Below are 16,335 nucleotides of genomic sequence, written 5' to 3'. Positions count from 1 at the left end.
TTAGTGCATGTGCAGCTTGGGGTGGAATGTGGGGAAGGGGAATGGTTGTGCTGCCACAATAAGGATTGGGCCCCTCGCAGCTTCTCCGCTGTCTACCCCAAATCACCCGTGCACCCACTGTTAGCAATGAGCCAGGCAGGCTGCATACTGCTGCACTGAAGTCTGCGAAGCCCCAGCCCAGCTCATTGCTGGCAGTAGGTGTATAGTGGTAGAGCTACAAGGAGCCCAATCCTTGTGGCAGCGAAGCCCCTGCCCCTTCCCCACCGTCCACCACCTGAGGCGCAGATGCCAAGTAAAATGCCAACCCCTGCTCTAAGGTCTGAACTACTTTATTTATATCAGTAAGTTGAAAGTAAACATTTTAAGTTTAGTCTTAACAGTTTTACTATTGGTGAGCTTATTAGAAAAATGTAAATGATGAGACTAAACAAATTTCATTTGGTAGGCAAAACTAGAGTGCTGATAATTCTATCCTGGTGATTAGTTCCTGATTGCTCTTGTAAATACAAATACAGAAATAGAAAATATATTATCTAAGAGGAAACCTGTTTTTCTTTTTTTTTTTTCTTGTTTTTAAATAATATTAGCTACCATTTTAAAAGTAAAATACATATGTGGATGGTTCTTTTTATCTTTTAATATTGTGTAGATGACAGTGAGTGTGAAGGCCAAAATGCTGGTCAGAATAAGCAAAGCACTGAGGAAAATATTACCAGACCTAAATCAGCCAAGAAACCTGCAACACCCAAGTCTGCATGCAGAACACCCAAGTCTATCAAAAAAGAAAATAAGATGTCTCCTTTTAGCCAAATTTATGAATATCTGAAGCATGAGAATGAAATTAACAACAGTCAGTCAGAAGACAACATGCAACAGCAAACACGTATATCAAGATGTCTACCTGGTCAAGGGAGCCAGATTAAGATGGATGCAATCATTAGGGAAGATGCTAAAGGGTGTAAAGTTAAACAAAACATACATGGCTTGAAACATAATCAGTTTACTACTGAACAAAATGGTTTAGAGAAGAGATTTTCTGGAAATCATCGAACTGTTGTTTCAAATCAGAAACCAATAGATTTAGAAGAAAAAAATGACTTGCCTTTGCAGGACTCTGCTGAAACCTATGAACAAAATGTATCGAGAAAATCTGAAGTGACTAAATGTATCGCAATTAAATTAAAGAGAGTGAGTGACCAAAAAACAGCATTTTCTCCTAAGTCATGTACTATAGAATCCTTGGGAGACATTGCTCAAGTACTCACCACTGGAACACCAATAAAGCACTCAACAGAGGCAGCTAATGAAGATAGCTTGACAAGCATTTCTGAAACCACTGAATACTCTGCATCTACACCAAGGTCTAGAAGGAAGGGTCGCCGGTCTCACTCAAGCTCATCTACAAGAGAGACCAATGAAACAAGTTCTATAAGTACAGACACATCACTAACTGGACAAGACTTCTTGTTAATGCTTAAGCAATCAACAGAAATTCAATCTGAAATTCAAAAGGAGGGTGTAGTGTGCAAAAGTGATGGAAATGAACTGTGTGTTTTGGCAGAAATTAATAAAAATTCTAAACAAAAGAGAAATTGTAAACTGCTTACACCAATAAAATCTTTGAGTGCAGAAGATGTGGTGAAAGAAATTCATGATGAGACTTATTTTGCCTCAGAAGGGAGAGATTCTGAAATTCATACTCCTTCTCCTGGGAAGAGTAGTTTCCAAAGCACCAGAAGGAGTGGTAGTCGAAATAAGGAATTGCAAAGTAAAAGTTGTCTGCATTCAGAAATGCTTTCTCCAGAAAAGGTAGCAACAAAGGGTGCATCTCCTACCATCTGTAAATCTCATTGTGGGACTCGAAGAGGTAGACCAAGGACCTCTGGAGAGCAGATCGAAAAGGCACTGGAGAGAGATACATCTCAAGAACATGACAGGAGTGTAGACAGTGACAAAGAGGAGTTGGCTGCAAAGAGTTGCCAACAGAAATTAGATTTGGAAGATGCTTCTATTATGCCAAGATGTCATACACTGTCATCAAAAAGATGCTCTGAAAGTATTGTATTGAAAGATGATGAGATCCTTTCTGAAATGAGTGCTTGTGGTCTGTCTGCTAAAATAGAAGAGTCAGGTAAGTGCTTCTGATATGATTGTTAAAAGCTATATTTTGAATTTGTTTGGGATATTCTTTAATGTTTTATGCAGGTAAAGAAGTATCCTTCTGTTGGCACATCCATCTTCAAATGTTATGTAATTATAGTTAACCGTAACTAATACCTGCTTGACAAAATGTGCATACCCTTTAGTTGTATTTTGTAAAGATATGCTTACTAGTACACAAGCAAAAACGGGTATACATTTTATTATGTATATCACTGAATATGCCTCAAACGTTAAGTGGTTAAAAACTTATTTTTTATATCCTGGGTAGAGTATAGTTTTTCTGGATTCCTACATGTATGGAGACATTTTTTTCAATGCTTTGGTTTGTAGGTGAATTGAAGAGGTCACCGCAAAAACGAAAAAGTGGTAACAGTGATTTGTCACTTCAGCCCCTTGGGAAAAGGAAGAGAGTGTCTTTTGGTGGTCATCTGAGTCCTGAACTTTTTGATAAGAGTTTGCCTCCTAATTCACCCCTCAAAAGAGGTGCAATTCCAGCAAGACTTAGCTTACCATTTGGAAATTCACCTCGTGCAGTTCTGAAGAAGGCTCAGGGGTTCAAACGTTGTGTAATCAAGGTAAATATTAAAGGTTAGAAAAGCCTGGCATTTCACTTGCAACTTTAAATGGTATTTGAATACTGATGATCTCATTGTAATTGACTCTTGTATTTTAGATCTTCCATCTATGAAAGTAGGCTATCTGTGACTTACTTGAGATGGAGAGAGAAGTGGTCATTAGGTGTCTTAGTCTGAAGTCAGACAGAAGGTAGGGCAGGATAGCTCCTTTATACACTAATAGGTTCAGAGAAACCAGTTTTACATAGGTGTCAGTTTGCTTTCTTAGACGTTATTTATGAAGTGGCTCTGAGCCAGTTAATCTATAAATGTGCAGCCCTGCCCTCCCTTATTTGAGAGAGGTATTTTGTTATTGCCTGTCACCTATACTTCGTTTGCATGACAGAAGAATCTAGGGGCCCTGACCCATTAGTATCTATAAAATGTATTGACAAGAATTGAAATTTGTTGGAAAGTTATTCCCAAACTTGTGTAAACCACAGCTGTTTTAAAACTTGAAGTTATGTAATGCAGGGGTGGCCAACCTGTGTCTCAGGTGGCAGAAGTGGCATGTGCAGCCTCTCTGTGGCTCGTGGTGGGGACACAGCACAGTGCCAGGTAGGGCAGGGAGCAGGAAGCACAGGTAGATGATGTAGAAAGCTGAGATGCAGATTAGGTAAAAGGAAAAGATTGGGGTGGCATTTGGGGAGGGTGCATAGTTAATTTGTGGCTTCCACTGATGTGTAATATATGGCATTGTTATGTCTTTATCCTTTTACAATGGTTTTGAAACCAGAATGTTAAATGTTTTAACTTTTTGAGTTTTTTTTAAAGAAGTAAACCTAAGGTTTTATGATATTTCACTGTTGTATTTACTTCACCAAAAGATAGCAAAAGTTTATTTTCCTTTAGGAACTTTCTGAGCGTTTGCAGAAAAAGAAATTGTCACCAAAACATTCGCCCGCCCGGAGGTCCCCGGCTGCCTCGCCGCCCGCCCGGAGGTCCCCGGCTGCCTCGCCGCCCGCCCGGAGGTCCCCGGCTGCCTCGCCGCCCGCCCGGAGGTCCCCGGCTGCCTCGCCGCCCGCCCGGAGGTCCCCGGCTGCCTCGCCGCCCGCCCGGAGGTCCCCGGCTGCCTCGCCGCCCGCCCGGAGGTCCCCGGCTGCCTCACCTGTCCTTGAAAATACATCACCTAAACTTTCTGCAAGTACCCCTTCAAATATATCTTTTACAAGAGGGCGCTTCTCAGTTTCTCACATCAGCACACCATCCCCAACTTCAGAGGAGCAGGGTTCTATTGAAGAAAAAATTAATGCAAATACTACAAGAGATTTTACTCCTGCCAACACACTTGAATCTTTTCATGTTAAACAGGATCATCAGATTTCTGTACCCACTACACCTAAACAGGTAACAAGGCAAAGTGCAAGATTTACTGCGAAGAGAACTCCTGGGAAGAGGAGGAGTGGTGCTGTGGCAGCTGTTCATGCTAAACGAAGGAGTGGTGCTTCTGATGCCAATTTGCTAGGTGTGTATTTAACTAGTTAATTTTAGTACTTTTAAAGAGAGCCAAAGTGAAGCAACTAGTTTCTTCTACAAAGGCTGCTGAATAAGCAGCAATATCTTCTCTCACAGTCTGGGTCTCCTTGAAAATTAGATTTGCAAGTTTTTAAAATCTACATGGAGAAATAATTGCAAAAATTAAGGTGGCAAAGTCGAGCACTCAAAAATTGGGAAGTGCTAGAATGAAGGTTATCTGGGCAAGCGTAGTTTATTTTTCCTTGCATCTGTTCATTCCGATGCATCTTTTTTAATTACATGAATTCTTCATTGTATAGGAGAAGTAGCCAGTCTATTTCTAGCTTTTTTTTTAGCTTTGTTGTTCAGTGTATGGTTTTATGCTCTTCCAGGGGCAGGCAGTTGCCTGGAGGGCTGCTTACTGAGCTTTGGCAAGCTTTTGAGGGCTGCATGGATAGCCCACCCCCTGGTCACCATTTTGGGACCAGAAGTCCTGTCCCAGAACCCCTGACCTTGGCCACCAGAAGTCCCTCCCCTTGCCCCTGGAAGTACTCCTTTCAGCAATGGGATTTGCCATCTCAGAACCAGAAAAATACCTAATTATATTCTAAAAATTAAACATCTACTACAACATTAATTGTTTTGATTTAAAAAAAAATATTTTGGTCCTTATTTTACATGTTTGTGTAGTGTATGTATACACAATTGTATAATAGCTTAAAATGAAGTCTTACTTTTGTATATTGTTGGGGGCTGTGGGTGGGTATAGGTTTGTGGGGTGTGGTGGGGTTTGTGCAAAGGTGGATAGGTGTGGGGGGGTGTTTTATGTGGGGGGTGGGGGTGTGAGTGTGAGGGAGAGTGGCTGGGAAGGGTTATCGCACGTGTGGTGGGGGAGGGTGGCTATAGTGTGTGTATGTGGGTGTAGGGTTTTCATGTGTAGCAGTGTGAGTACGTGTGTGTGTGTGGTGTGTGTGTGTGTGGAACTCGCCCTATGAACACTGTCACTCTCACTCATTGCCCACAGCAGGTGGAGCCCCTGCCAGCAGTCCTCCAATGCTGGGCTCCGCACTCCTGCTGTTCAAGGCCCTGGGGTACTGGCATGGGCCCCCTGCTCCTGCTTAACACCACTCTTCCTCCCCCATCCTCCACCACTGCCCTTCTCTTGCCGCTTTGCTACCTTCCTGCCCACTGCTGCCGCTGCTTCCTTCACAAGAGCTGGGCTGGCTCCTGCTGAGTTCTGCAGTCCTGTGGTACAGCTGGGAACCACATGGTGCTGGTGAGCAGGCGGTGAGGAGATGCGGCAGCAGTGGGCAGAAAAGTAGGGAAATGGCAGCAAGTGGGTGGGCATGAGCACAGCAACAGCTGGGTGGGAGCGCTGGCCTAGCAGGGGCCCAAAGCTGGATGGCAGGAGTGTAGGGCCTGGGCTGGCAGGGGCTCTATGGAGACGGGCTGGGTTGTACCAGCTGGGAGAGCTGGCTAGTCTCCATAGAGCCCCTGCCAGCCCAAGCCCTGTGTTCCTGCCACCCTGCTTTGGGCCCCCGCCCACCCTGGCCCCAGGGCACTGGAGCATACGCTGCACTCCTGCCCAGCTCTTGCTGAGCTCACACTTGCCCACCTGCTTTCTGCCACTTGCTCCCCCACTGCCATTTCTCCTCTTCCTTGCATGCCATCGCCACTTCTCCCTACCCGCCTGCCAGCTGCTCTGGTACAATGTGGTTCCTGGCTGCATTACTGGACAGGACTCAGCAGGAGTCCTGACCCAACCCCAAGGATGGGCGATCACCCATGGTCCTCCTCTGCCTCCCTCCCCACCCTCCGTGTGTTCTTAGCTGGTTTCCACTCTCAGGCAGAGGGAGATGGGGAACAGCTCCAGGGTCTCAGGCTAGAACCCTCTGCTAGGGAGAAGTTTCTGGGTGGGGTGTAGCTACTGCAGCTGCTGGATCCTGCTGGTCCTAGGTCTTGTTGCAGGCTCCCACTGGGTCCTACTGCTGCTGGTGTCTTGTCATCTTTGACAGGCACCCACAAGCAGATAATTTAATCTTCTGAATTTTTTAGGGGCCCCATAGGCTGGATAGAATGGTCTGGCAGGCTGCTTCCAGCTCATGGGTTGTATTTTGCCTGCTGCCGCTCTCTTCTCTATACCTGATGCAGACTCTCTACTTGAATGTTGCAAAACACATTTTATAGCCAGAAGTGACTTTCAGATGATCCTAGTTTGAAGTCCTGTCTATCACTATCACAGGCCAAGAAACTTCAGCCAGTTACCACTGTATCGTACCTAATAATTTGACTATACCTTCCAAAATACACCTAAATTTGATTTGTATCAGTATTCCTCCTGCTTAGTTCTGAGGTGTTTAATATAGGGCACTCAGAAGATAAGGAACAGATATCTAGCCAAATATCCGTTAACATAAAGAATCCCATAGGAACCTTGTGGTAGAAATAATACCCAGTTATTTAGAATACCATTAATCTGCCTTTTCATTTTTCATTTCTGAAGACTTGACTCAGTTACTATATACTTTCCGACTGATGTGTGGGTCCCACAGCTTCCTTCACTATATAATTGTGACTAATTCCCATGTCTCTATCCAGTGCAGAAATTATAAGGGTAATTTAAGATTGTTAAATTTAACATTTTTTTTCTAAATATTTGGTCAGTAAGAACAGTAAGTGGAGAAAAGGATCTAATAAAGAGTTGTGGTATAAAAGTTAGGGAACTGTTAAGTTTTCTTTTTGCAGGGGGCTGAATCACCTTTACTGAAACTCCTTAAAATAAAAGTATGTTTGAGGCAGACACTTGGCCTGAAAAATGCCCATTCAGATGGGTAAAGTTTTTTTTGCAAATTTATTTCCAGCTGAAAATATATGTTCCTACAGTGAAATTGTTTTGCAGCATCAAGTGTAGGTATTGCTGTGCCTAATCGTCTAAATCAAATTCCATAACAAATGGGACTTACAGGGAAATAATTGTGTTGCTGTTAGTAGTCCTGAGAGAACTTGCTATGGATGTATATTTATTTATTTTTTGAATACCAGTTGCAAAATCCTGGGCAGAGGTGGTGAAGCTGGGTATTGCAAGACCACAAGTGAGAACTGCAAAAAAATATGTTCAAAAAGGAAGAAGAGTGAAGAAATTAAAGTTGCCAAAGGTATTCTTACTAAAAATAAAATACTTTTTAAGCTGTAATTTTCTCAGATTATAATGTGTCAGTAATTAAATATATTAGTCTTTTCTAATCTACCAGATGTCCTTCTGAACATCAGTCTAAATGATCTAGATGATTAAATATCCTTCTTTTCAGAGTTTTCCTTTCAGATTTGCAAAAGGTTAAAGCTAAGCCTAACTATATGTTCTTCTGCAGCAACACATTTAGTTGCGTTTATTTTTTGTCCCAGGTCTTGCATTTAAAACTGACTATATTATAGATTACTAAATATTTAAGGACCTTACTTTCCAGGGCTTTTCACAGTTTAGTCGTGTGTATCTTTTTATTGTATCTGGTGTTTCTTTGCTATAAATTTAACTCTTGTTAAATTGGCACTTGCACAATACCTACAAAAAGTGGGGCAAGGTGCGTTGTTCATTAAAAGACCTTGGGAAACGAATGTCACTCTGAATTGATCTACAGCTGTAGTCAGTCTTAGACATACATGATCAGCCTACAAATAGATTCTTTAGTGCTTAAGCAGATGTTATTTTTGCACACTATAGACGCTATGGAATTAGGTTGTATTATGGAAATGTCCAATATGCATGGCCACATGGCTGAAGCTTGACAAAGTTGCCACAAACCGTGCTTGCCAACCAGAAAGTGATAGAGCTTATCTCCATAGTTTCCCTTATCCCCATGGGAGCTTGTCAGTGAGTGTGGCAGGTTTACCTGATCATCTATTGCAGCCAAAGCTGATTTTTCAGAAAACAGGTATGTGTGGAATGTGAAAAAATAAGGTGTGCTTGTGTGAAGCACAGTTTGGGGTGTAATTGTAATTTTGCCATTTCATAAAGTTGTACTTGTAATGAGCTATAAGGTGTTTGTTAGATGAAGTGTTAATCTCTAGACCAGTACTCCAGACAAATTAGAATTTGGATTTAAGATGGCTATGCAAGGTGGGTACTTGAGCTGAAGTCCATCCACAAACATCTGGTTTACATTTCGAAGGAAGAAGCTTTTAGTTGGAAGAAGTATCTTAAGCGTTTGATAATTGTCTCTCACTCACTCTGTTCAGAGATGACTTTTATTTGTCTGGAGTAATTGGAATAATTGAAAGCTAAGGATTAGTAGCCTACATGTCTTAGATCATGTAAAGATTTCCTAAATGTCATCAACGGCCATCCCTTGCAGTTGAAGATGATTGTCTTCCCTGATTGTCTTATCTGTGGGTCCAAAGATGGCTGACAAGGCCTATCTGGGGTGGATAGACAGTTGCAGCTTGGGCAAATGCTTCCATGTGGGCTGGGTGGCTCTGGGTTCTTGGTTTGGTCTGCAAGATTCTGTTTCACTTGCTCCCATTATTCCATCTCTTGCTGTTATTCTTTCAAAGTACTAAGATCCTTGAAGCAGACTCTTCCCTCATTTTTGGGGTGGTCTTGGGTGATAGTCTCCCATAAGCTGATGCTGATGTCACATTTTTTTCAAGTCGGCTTGGTCATCGTTAAAGTGCTTTCTTTGCCCTCTTGAGTATGTGTCTTTTGACTGAGCTGGGAAACTAAAACTCAGGAATGACATTAGGCCTGATAACCTCTTCCTTTTAAACATATCTGTATAAGAATTTAATAGAAGGATGTAGATAAACAGATCTGGTAAAAGTACTTACTCTTTGAGAGGCTAAGGCTGTCTAAGGATTGGCTTGTGACCTAGGCCCTCAGCTGGCAGCAACTGGATAGTACAACTGTCAAGTTTGCTTGCTTGCAGGAACTTAGACTCTGGTTACAGCCCTATCCTGACTTCTAGGACTGCTTTTACCTATTATAGGCACTGTACAATTAACTGGAAAACTGTATAGCTACATTGAAACCAGATGCATATGCACGGTAACTATCACACCATGAAAAGCTCTAACCAGCTATGAAGTTTGACCTTGAAAATGGGTACTAACTTCGCTATTTAGCTTTAATTTGCACATGTAGTAGGATCTCCTGTGCAGTTGGGAACCCTGTCAGCAGGGCTTCCAGCTGCAAGGATCCATCATCATAACCAGTTGGGGCTGGGAATCCTACAAGTGGAATCCAGAGTCCTGCAGCTGCAGATGCTGTGTCCCCACAGTGTGCCTCCCAGTGCTGGGTCCCAGCAGTTGTGGGGCATGTCTGTGATCTCCCAACCCTAGGGGTGCCTGAAATCTCTGGAGCTTTGTGCTCCCCAAGGGCTGGAAGATCATGGTAGCTGTTTCCCCCAGCCCTGGGGTGCATTGGGGTTACCTGAGAAGGCTCTCAGCTGCAAGAGCTTGCTTTCTGGTACAGGCGATAAGGTGCAATGGGATCTAAGGCACAATCCCACAATTGCGTATCCTGCTACGCACGTGCAGTATGGCAGGAGGTATGATTGTCTGGAATGCACTTTAGATCCCACTGAGTATAGAGGGGTCTGAAGCGAGCAGTATAGGGAGAGAATTCTAGTATTACTATGTTTCTGTATGATTTCTCTTGTCCATATAATAAATATTTTTGCTATTCATCATACTTTGCTCTTTTAAAAAAAACCCAAAAACACCACACTCATCACAGACAAAAGTAATTGGCAATTACAGGTTGGTCAATCCTGTATGGACTGTACTTATTTTACACAGACCGCTAAGGGTTGGATTCTCCCAGTTAGCAAAATCTCCTGTACAAGAGCTGGAAGGGCAAGGACCAAGACATGAGGAGAGGAGGGACACTGACTGGACTAAAAGTGGAAAGTCTCCAGCTTCTCAGTGGTTAAGCATCGCAATAGTAGAAAGAGGTTTGGGGCTGAAGGTGACAGTACCCCCTGTTGTCACACTCATTTTTGCTTAATTTTTTTTTCTGACAGATTTCGTTTGGTATATAGAATTTGTCATTCTCTTTTCCTTTATGGTATGCAGTTGTACTTTGCACGGTTTTACCTTAAAATACAGCAGTACGTCATTGGTGGGTGAAGAACTTCATGTTCTTGTATTAGCTTTAATTTGATGTTTAATAGCTTTTTCTTACTAAAAAGAGCTGACCCACTACTAAAAACTGCTTGTTGCAGTGTATACATTCCTTGGAGAAAAATTCCTTTCTTTTAAATTTGTATGCTGGTTGAATTGAAATACTGGAATTGTAATTCCATTTTATTCAATAGCAAGTTCTCTTGGAACAGGAATTTTAATGCTGTATTTCCTTTTTAGTTGGTGTTAGCAGGTATTGGCTCAGGTTGAAGGTTACTTATATGGAGGCAATATTTAATCCATTTAAATGGTCAAGAGGTATAATGACTAGAGAATAATGTTTACTTTTGGTAATACAATTGGGAAAATGCATGAATTTCTAGGCTTTTTTTTTAAATTCAAAACGACTATTACCCTAAATTGTTTTTCTTCCATTATCTAATTTATGTTCTATAGTAGCATGTTATAAATCAAGTTTAAATTGCTAAAAACTTTTCAAACGTATGAAGAACTGAAATAGTACCAATTTAAAAGCGAGAGGAATTTAAAATTCTGCTACTTGCTGCACAGTAACTATTTCAAATAGTCACTTTATCCTGCAACAGGGGTATCAAGCTCATTAGGCCCTTTTGGCCAGATAAGTGGCATGGGGCCAGTTTGTTGGCCAGATCGGAGAGTGGCCTGGGGCCAATCTATTGGTGTGTCAGATTGAGTTTGCAGGGCCAATCTGGCATGAGTGCTGCTCACAACCTGCAGCCCAACATGGCTGTGTGTGCCCTAGACCAGCCCCTCACGCTAGTTGCAGTTTGTGCTGTATGCAGTACATGGGTTGGTCCAGGGCACACAACATGTGGGTCCAGTTTAGAAACCATGGGCAGCACTGCAAGGCCATGATGCCTGTCTTATAGGGAGTGAAGGCAAAATGGTGATAATTTAGGAGTTCTGTTCAGTATTGTCTCTGTTTACTATAGTATAGAACAGACACAGAAAACAGTTATTCTGGATAATCAGATGTCTCTTCCCTTTCCTTCTTTTTAATTCGGTATTATGTGGCCTGTTCATCTCTTCTAGTCAAATTCTACATTTGAGATTTACTTTTAAACTCATCTTTATTTACTGAGCTTGTTTCTCTTTTTCCCTTCTACAGACACCAGAAAGAAAAGTAAAAGGACAGTTTAGTACAGGTCATGCAGATTCTCCTGCTACAATAATGATAGGAAGAGCTCATACCACCACAGTGAAAATAGACTATGGACAAGCCCCAAAAGTGGTGAAAAACTCTGCTTTGAAACTCTGCATGGATATAAATGAAAGTTTCACAGGTAACTAGTGTAGTTTGAATAATTTGCACAATTTTTAATCTACACAGTTCTTGCTTTATTTGACTTGATATTGCTTAATCAGAATAGTCTTCATTTAATATATGCAGACGGGTAGGATTTGTGTGGGTAATGTCTTTTACAGGACCAACTATGTGGTTGGGATAGTTAGACAACCATTCAAAGACAAGGCATTCTTTGTCAGGTCATGTAATGTGTTCTGTAACATTGCACACATTAACCTCATTTCGTATTAAAAAAAACCTTTTGAAAATTCTTGCTTTTTTTAAGTTTTAAAATCACAGCTTGAACATAGTGTGAGGAGCTTCATTTTTAATTTCACTTTCTTAAAAATAAAGTCTTGCAAGTTCATCACTGTCAGCACATTTAGCTTTGTCTCTGTTGATCAGTGTCTTCTCTTCACCTTTAATACAACACAGTAAAGTTTGACTGTGTTTTATCCCATACTGCATTCATTGTTTCCCCCAAAATCACCCTCTCAGGATCATTTCACTTGCCTGGAAAAGTGTAAATTTAAAAAAAAAAAAAAAAAGTCCAAGAAATGAAATCTGCAACCTGAAATGTCTGCATCCTAATGTAGTGACAGACTGGAGCAGAAAATAGTATTTGTAGCAAGAGAACTTTTACAATTTGATACTGATACTGCTGCATTTAAAAAGGCCATAAGTTCAGGATGGTGGCAGCTCACAGAGCATGATGGTAGTTTCCCTTTTTTGGAAAGGAAAAGCCAAAAAAGACAGACATGCCCACAGCATTGGTTTTACTATCAAGACCAAGATTGTTATTCAGATGCTGGAATGTCAGGTTTTCATTAACAAGACATCTCATGACCCTTCATCTTCAACTGACCAATAGGCAGCATGCAGCAGTCATCAATGTATACATCCCAACCTTTGATACAGATGACCAGGGTGGGGGGAGAATTCTGTTGTAAACTTGACCACGTCCTGCCATTTTTCCCCAAAGAAGACAAGATAATTCTTGGTGATTTTCAGCACTTGAATTGGCAGGGACTCTGAGCTGTGGAAAGGAATGCTTAGAAAGGAAGGGGCGGGGAAAGTTGGTTCAAATGGAATTCGTCTCCCGAGCAAGTGTTTGGAACTTCATTGCATCATCGCAAGCTCCTTATTCCACCAAAGCAACAAATGGAAGACCTTATGGATGCACCCCTGCTCAAAACGCTGGCACCTGATTGACTGCCATAATGTGTGCCACAGCCATCACAACATCCGTATTACGATAGCTATGACCAGCATAAGCTGGAAGGACCATCATTTGATGTTTGGTCATGTCCATTCATATTATTTCAAAATGTAAATGAAAGAAGCAGCCAAGTAAGAGGTTTGGTATTAAGTACATGACAGACCCTGTTAAAAGCAATGATCTCCAGTGTCTTAGGAGAAACTCTGGCCTCCCTGATGATCTTGACATGATTGATTGCTGGGAGAGCCTCAGCAAAGGCATCTGTGAGGTGTGCGAAGAATCTAGGCTTTTCCACAAAGTATCAGGATTTGTTGGAGTAAAATAATGGGGAAATTCAAGCTCTCATCGACAGAAAAAGGAGTGCCATCAAATTTTAGCACAGTTGATTGACATCAGCTACAAACAAGAAAGATGCTTATTGCCACATTAAAGCCAAGACCCAGAGGAAAATTTGGGAGCAAAAGAACAAGTGGTGAGAGGATGAAGCAAAAGAATTTTAAGTCTGCTGACAGCCATGATAACCATAGTCTCTTCAGTGCAACTAACACCATCTATGGGCTAAGCACAGAAGGAACTGTTCCTCGAGGCCCAGGGATGGAACAAGACGGCTTCTTCCACCATATGTTGATGGTAGAACTCTCTCCAGCTGCCAAACCAAGATTCTAATGTGGAAGACAAAACCACCAAAAGCCATTTCAAAACGCCCTATTAAGGATTATTTTAAAGATCCACAATTTATCAAGACACCATGGAAAAACAACAAAACATGCAGTCCTGATGGATTGCTAGCTGAAATTTATAAGCAGGGTGGAGAAAAAGCTCTCTCTCACCAACTGCACATGTTATGAAAATCTGGAAACACAAACAGATTTTCAGCGACTTGAGAGATTCCAGAATCATATTTGAGAAAGGAAATAGATTGTATTGCAGCAATTATCGTGGTATTATGCTCTTGTCCATAGCTAGGAAGATCCTTGCCCATGTTCTCAGTAGATGCACTTGGCTTACTGAGGAGATGCTACCCAAGGCCCAGTGTGGTTTCATATTACTTGGGTACAGAAGTTGTGATCTTTGTTGCTAGATGGCTGAAGAAGTGCTGAGAGAAACATAAGGATCTTTACATGACCTTCATTGACAGAAAGGTCCTATGGAAGATCCTAATGATAAAATTAGTTATCAGATGTCTTCATGACAACATTAAAGCAACCATCTTAAGCAATAGTTAAGAAACTGATCCTTTCACTATTAGAACTAGAGTTAAGCAAGCATGTGTCATTGCACGCATGTTCTTTTCCATCTCTGTCCCAGGTATTCCTATTTTTTGCTAATAAACTTGCTTCTGGAGTCAGCATCCAGTATTACATGAATGAGAATCCCTTACATTCCAAATCCAACATAATCAGCACCCCCATTGCTGATGTCATATGCTGATCTCAACAATGGTGTTGCGTGTGTGCTTACTCAATTGAAGAGCTCCACGTCACTATTAATTGCTTCTGTGAAGTGTACAGAATGCTTGGACTCATGCTCAACTTAACAAAAAAAACATACTTTATTGCCCTTTACCAAACTAACCGGATGTTCCTCTGCACTGGAATTAGCAGGCAGTCTTTGGAGAACATCATACATTTCCTCTACCTGAGTAGGTACCTTTCCCTAAAAGTAAACCTAGACAATGATATTCAACACTAGATAAAATCTGCCAGTGCTGCCTTTGGGTGTCTCCAAAATCATGTCTTCAATCATAGTGACATCAGGACCCAAACTAAGCTTCTCTTCTACCATGCTGTTTGCATCCTTACCCTGTTGTATGCTTATGAAACTAGCTTTGGAACTTTATCATCAGTGATGTCTTGGGAAAATCCTTAGTATCAGTTAGAAGGACAGAAGAATAAATACCAGCATTCTGGCTTAAGCAAAGACCACTAGAATTGAAGCCACATTTATAAGGTACTAGTTCTAGATAGGACATGACATAAGGATGCCTGACAGCTGGCTATGCTCCAGACTCACTCAGTCACTGCTCTGGAGGTGGGCAAAAGAAGAGATTCAAGGACACTTAGAAGGCTAATCTGAAGAAATAGGATTTTCACATCAATACATGGGAGACTTGGGCACTCCCCAGTGGCACCATGATTGATAAGGTATTTATCATTTCAAGCAAATTTGCCTTGCTGTGATCAATGTCACTGTGATCTACCCTTCTCCCTGAGTCTGCAGTCAAACATGGATCTCAGATCAACTCACTCAGTTATCTCTGGACTCATTGATTACTTCCCTATTTACTGGAAGATTTGTCATCCTCTTATCGAGGGACTGCTTTCCTCTAGAGAGTAAGCTGTTCAAGGATAGGTTGTTATTAACTATGTTTTTGCAGTGTCTTGCCACACTTGAACACCAGTTACCGGTGGTGGAACTTGAATATTTTTTTCACTGGTATTACTATCAAATACTTTTGAACTACGCTTTGTAGTTGTTTTCATTGGAATATGCAATGCTCCATATGCATGTTTGTGCACTCATTCTTGTGCTGCGTATGGAACACACTTATGTATCCAAGCATCATTATGTATGTAAATTGGATCATTGCATTTTGATGGCCTAATGAAGTAGGTGAAACTTTAGTGGCTATGTAGTGATTACAGTTCTAAGTTGTCTGTACTTCAGTATAGCAATATTTCATTTTCCAATAAAAATTGGATATTTTGATAAAACAATGGTAGTGACTTCTAAATAAATGGGATAAATATCAGCAGAAAATAATAGTTTAGCAATATATATTGTGTTGCCATATATAAAATATTGTATCCATAAGCTTATTCTTAGCTTCTCAGAGTGAAGTGGTAATAATTTTCTTGAACTATCTTATTCTTCTTTGAGTAGTTGTCCACACATGTTCTTATGTGGTGTGTCATCCCTGAGCCTTAAACACGAGGTTATTTTTAAAACATTTTATTATGATGATTATTATTTATAATCTTGCCATAGCTTAGTGGTTCTCATTTGGGATGCCATGCAGAATTATCATTGTTAGGTGTGTAAACTCAGGATTTGCAAGATAGACCAAAAAATTAAAATAGGAATCCGTAGTGTCTAAACATTCTGACCTGTTGTGGCTTTTCTGAGTACTTTGCAACAGGACAATTGTCCAATTAAAAAATGAGTAAAAAGTAGGAGCTGGTACTTTGTGAGGGGTCACTTAAGTCTAAAGAAGTTGAGAACCACCCACTTCCATATCAGTATCTATGCTTGGTTGCCCAAATCTCCGGGCCCCTCTCCTTTATACACTGACGGAATAAAGAGCAGAGTTTGCCACCCCTTTCTTCAATTCCAATCAGTGGTCTTGCTGAGTCAGAGAAGCATCTCAATGGCTAACTAGCACAGCCCTCAATCAGACCCATACTTATTACTTTTTTTGTTTTGTTATTGTTTCCTAACATTGTTGC

General features: G+C 41.2%; 1 protein-coding gene across 8 annotated transcripts in view; it reads left to right on the top strand.

Annotated features, from left to right (window-relative positions):
- MKI67 (marker of proliferation Ki-67) overlaps positions 1-16,335 on the top strand; it is a 39,103-nt gene that overhangs the window by 9,580 nt on the left and 13,188 nt on the right. For all 8 annotated transcript variants that reach the window (XM_090056548.1, XM_090056549.1, XM_090056551.1 and 5 more), the window contains 5 exons: positions 650-2,131; positions 2,494-2,738; positions 3,630-4,242; positions 7,275-7,387; positions 11,494-11,668. In XM_090056548.1, coding sequence (XP_089912674.1) covers positions 650-2,131; positions 2,494-2,738; positions 3,630-4,242; positions 7,275-7,387; positions 11,494-11,668 — 2,628 coding nt within the window. The remainder of the gene's footprint in view (positions 1-649; positions 2,132-2,493; positions 2,739-3,629; positions 4,243-7,274; positions 7,388-11,493; positions 11,669-16,335) is intronic.

Source organism: Crocodylus siamensis, chromosome 7 (genome assembly GCF_052110815.1).
Source record: "Crocodylus siamensis isolate JL-2025a chromosome 7, ASM5211081v1, whole genome shotgun sequence".
Lineage (NCBI taxonomy): Eukaryota > Metazoa > Chordata > Crocodylia > Crocodylidae > Crocodylus > Crocodylus siamensis.
The sequence above is the reverse complement of the archived record's forward strand: the minus strand, read 5'-3'. Positions and strand labels throughout refer to the sequence as shown.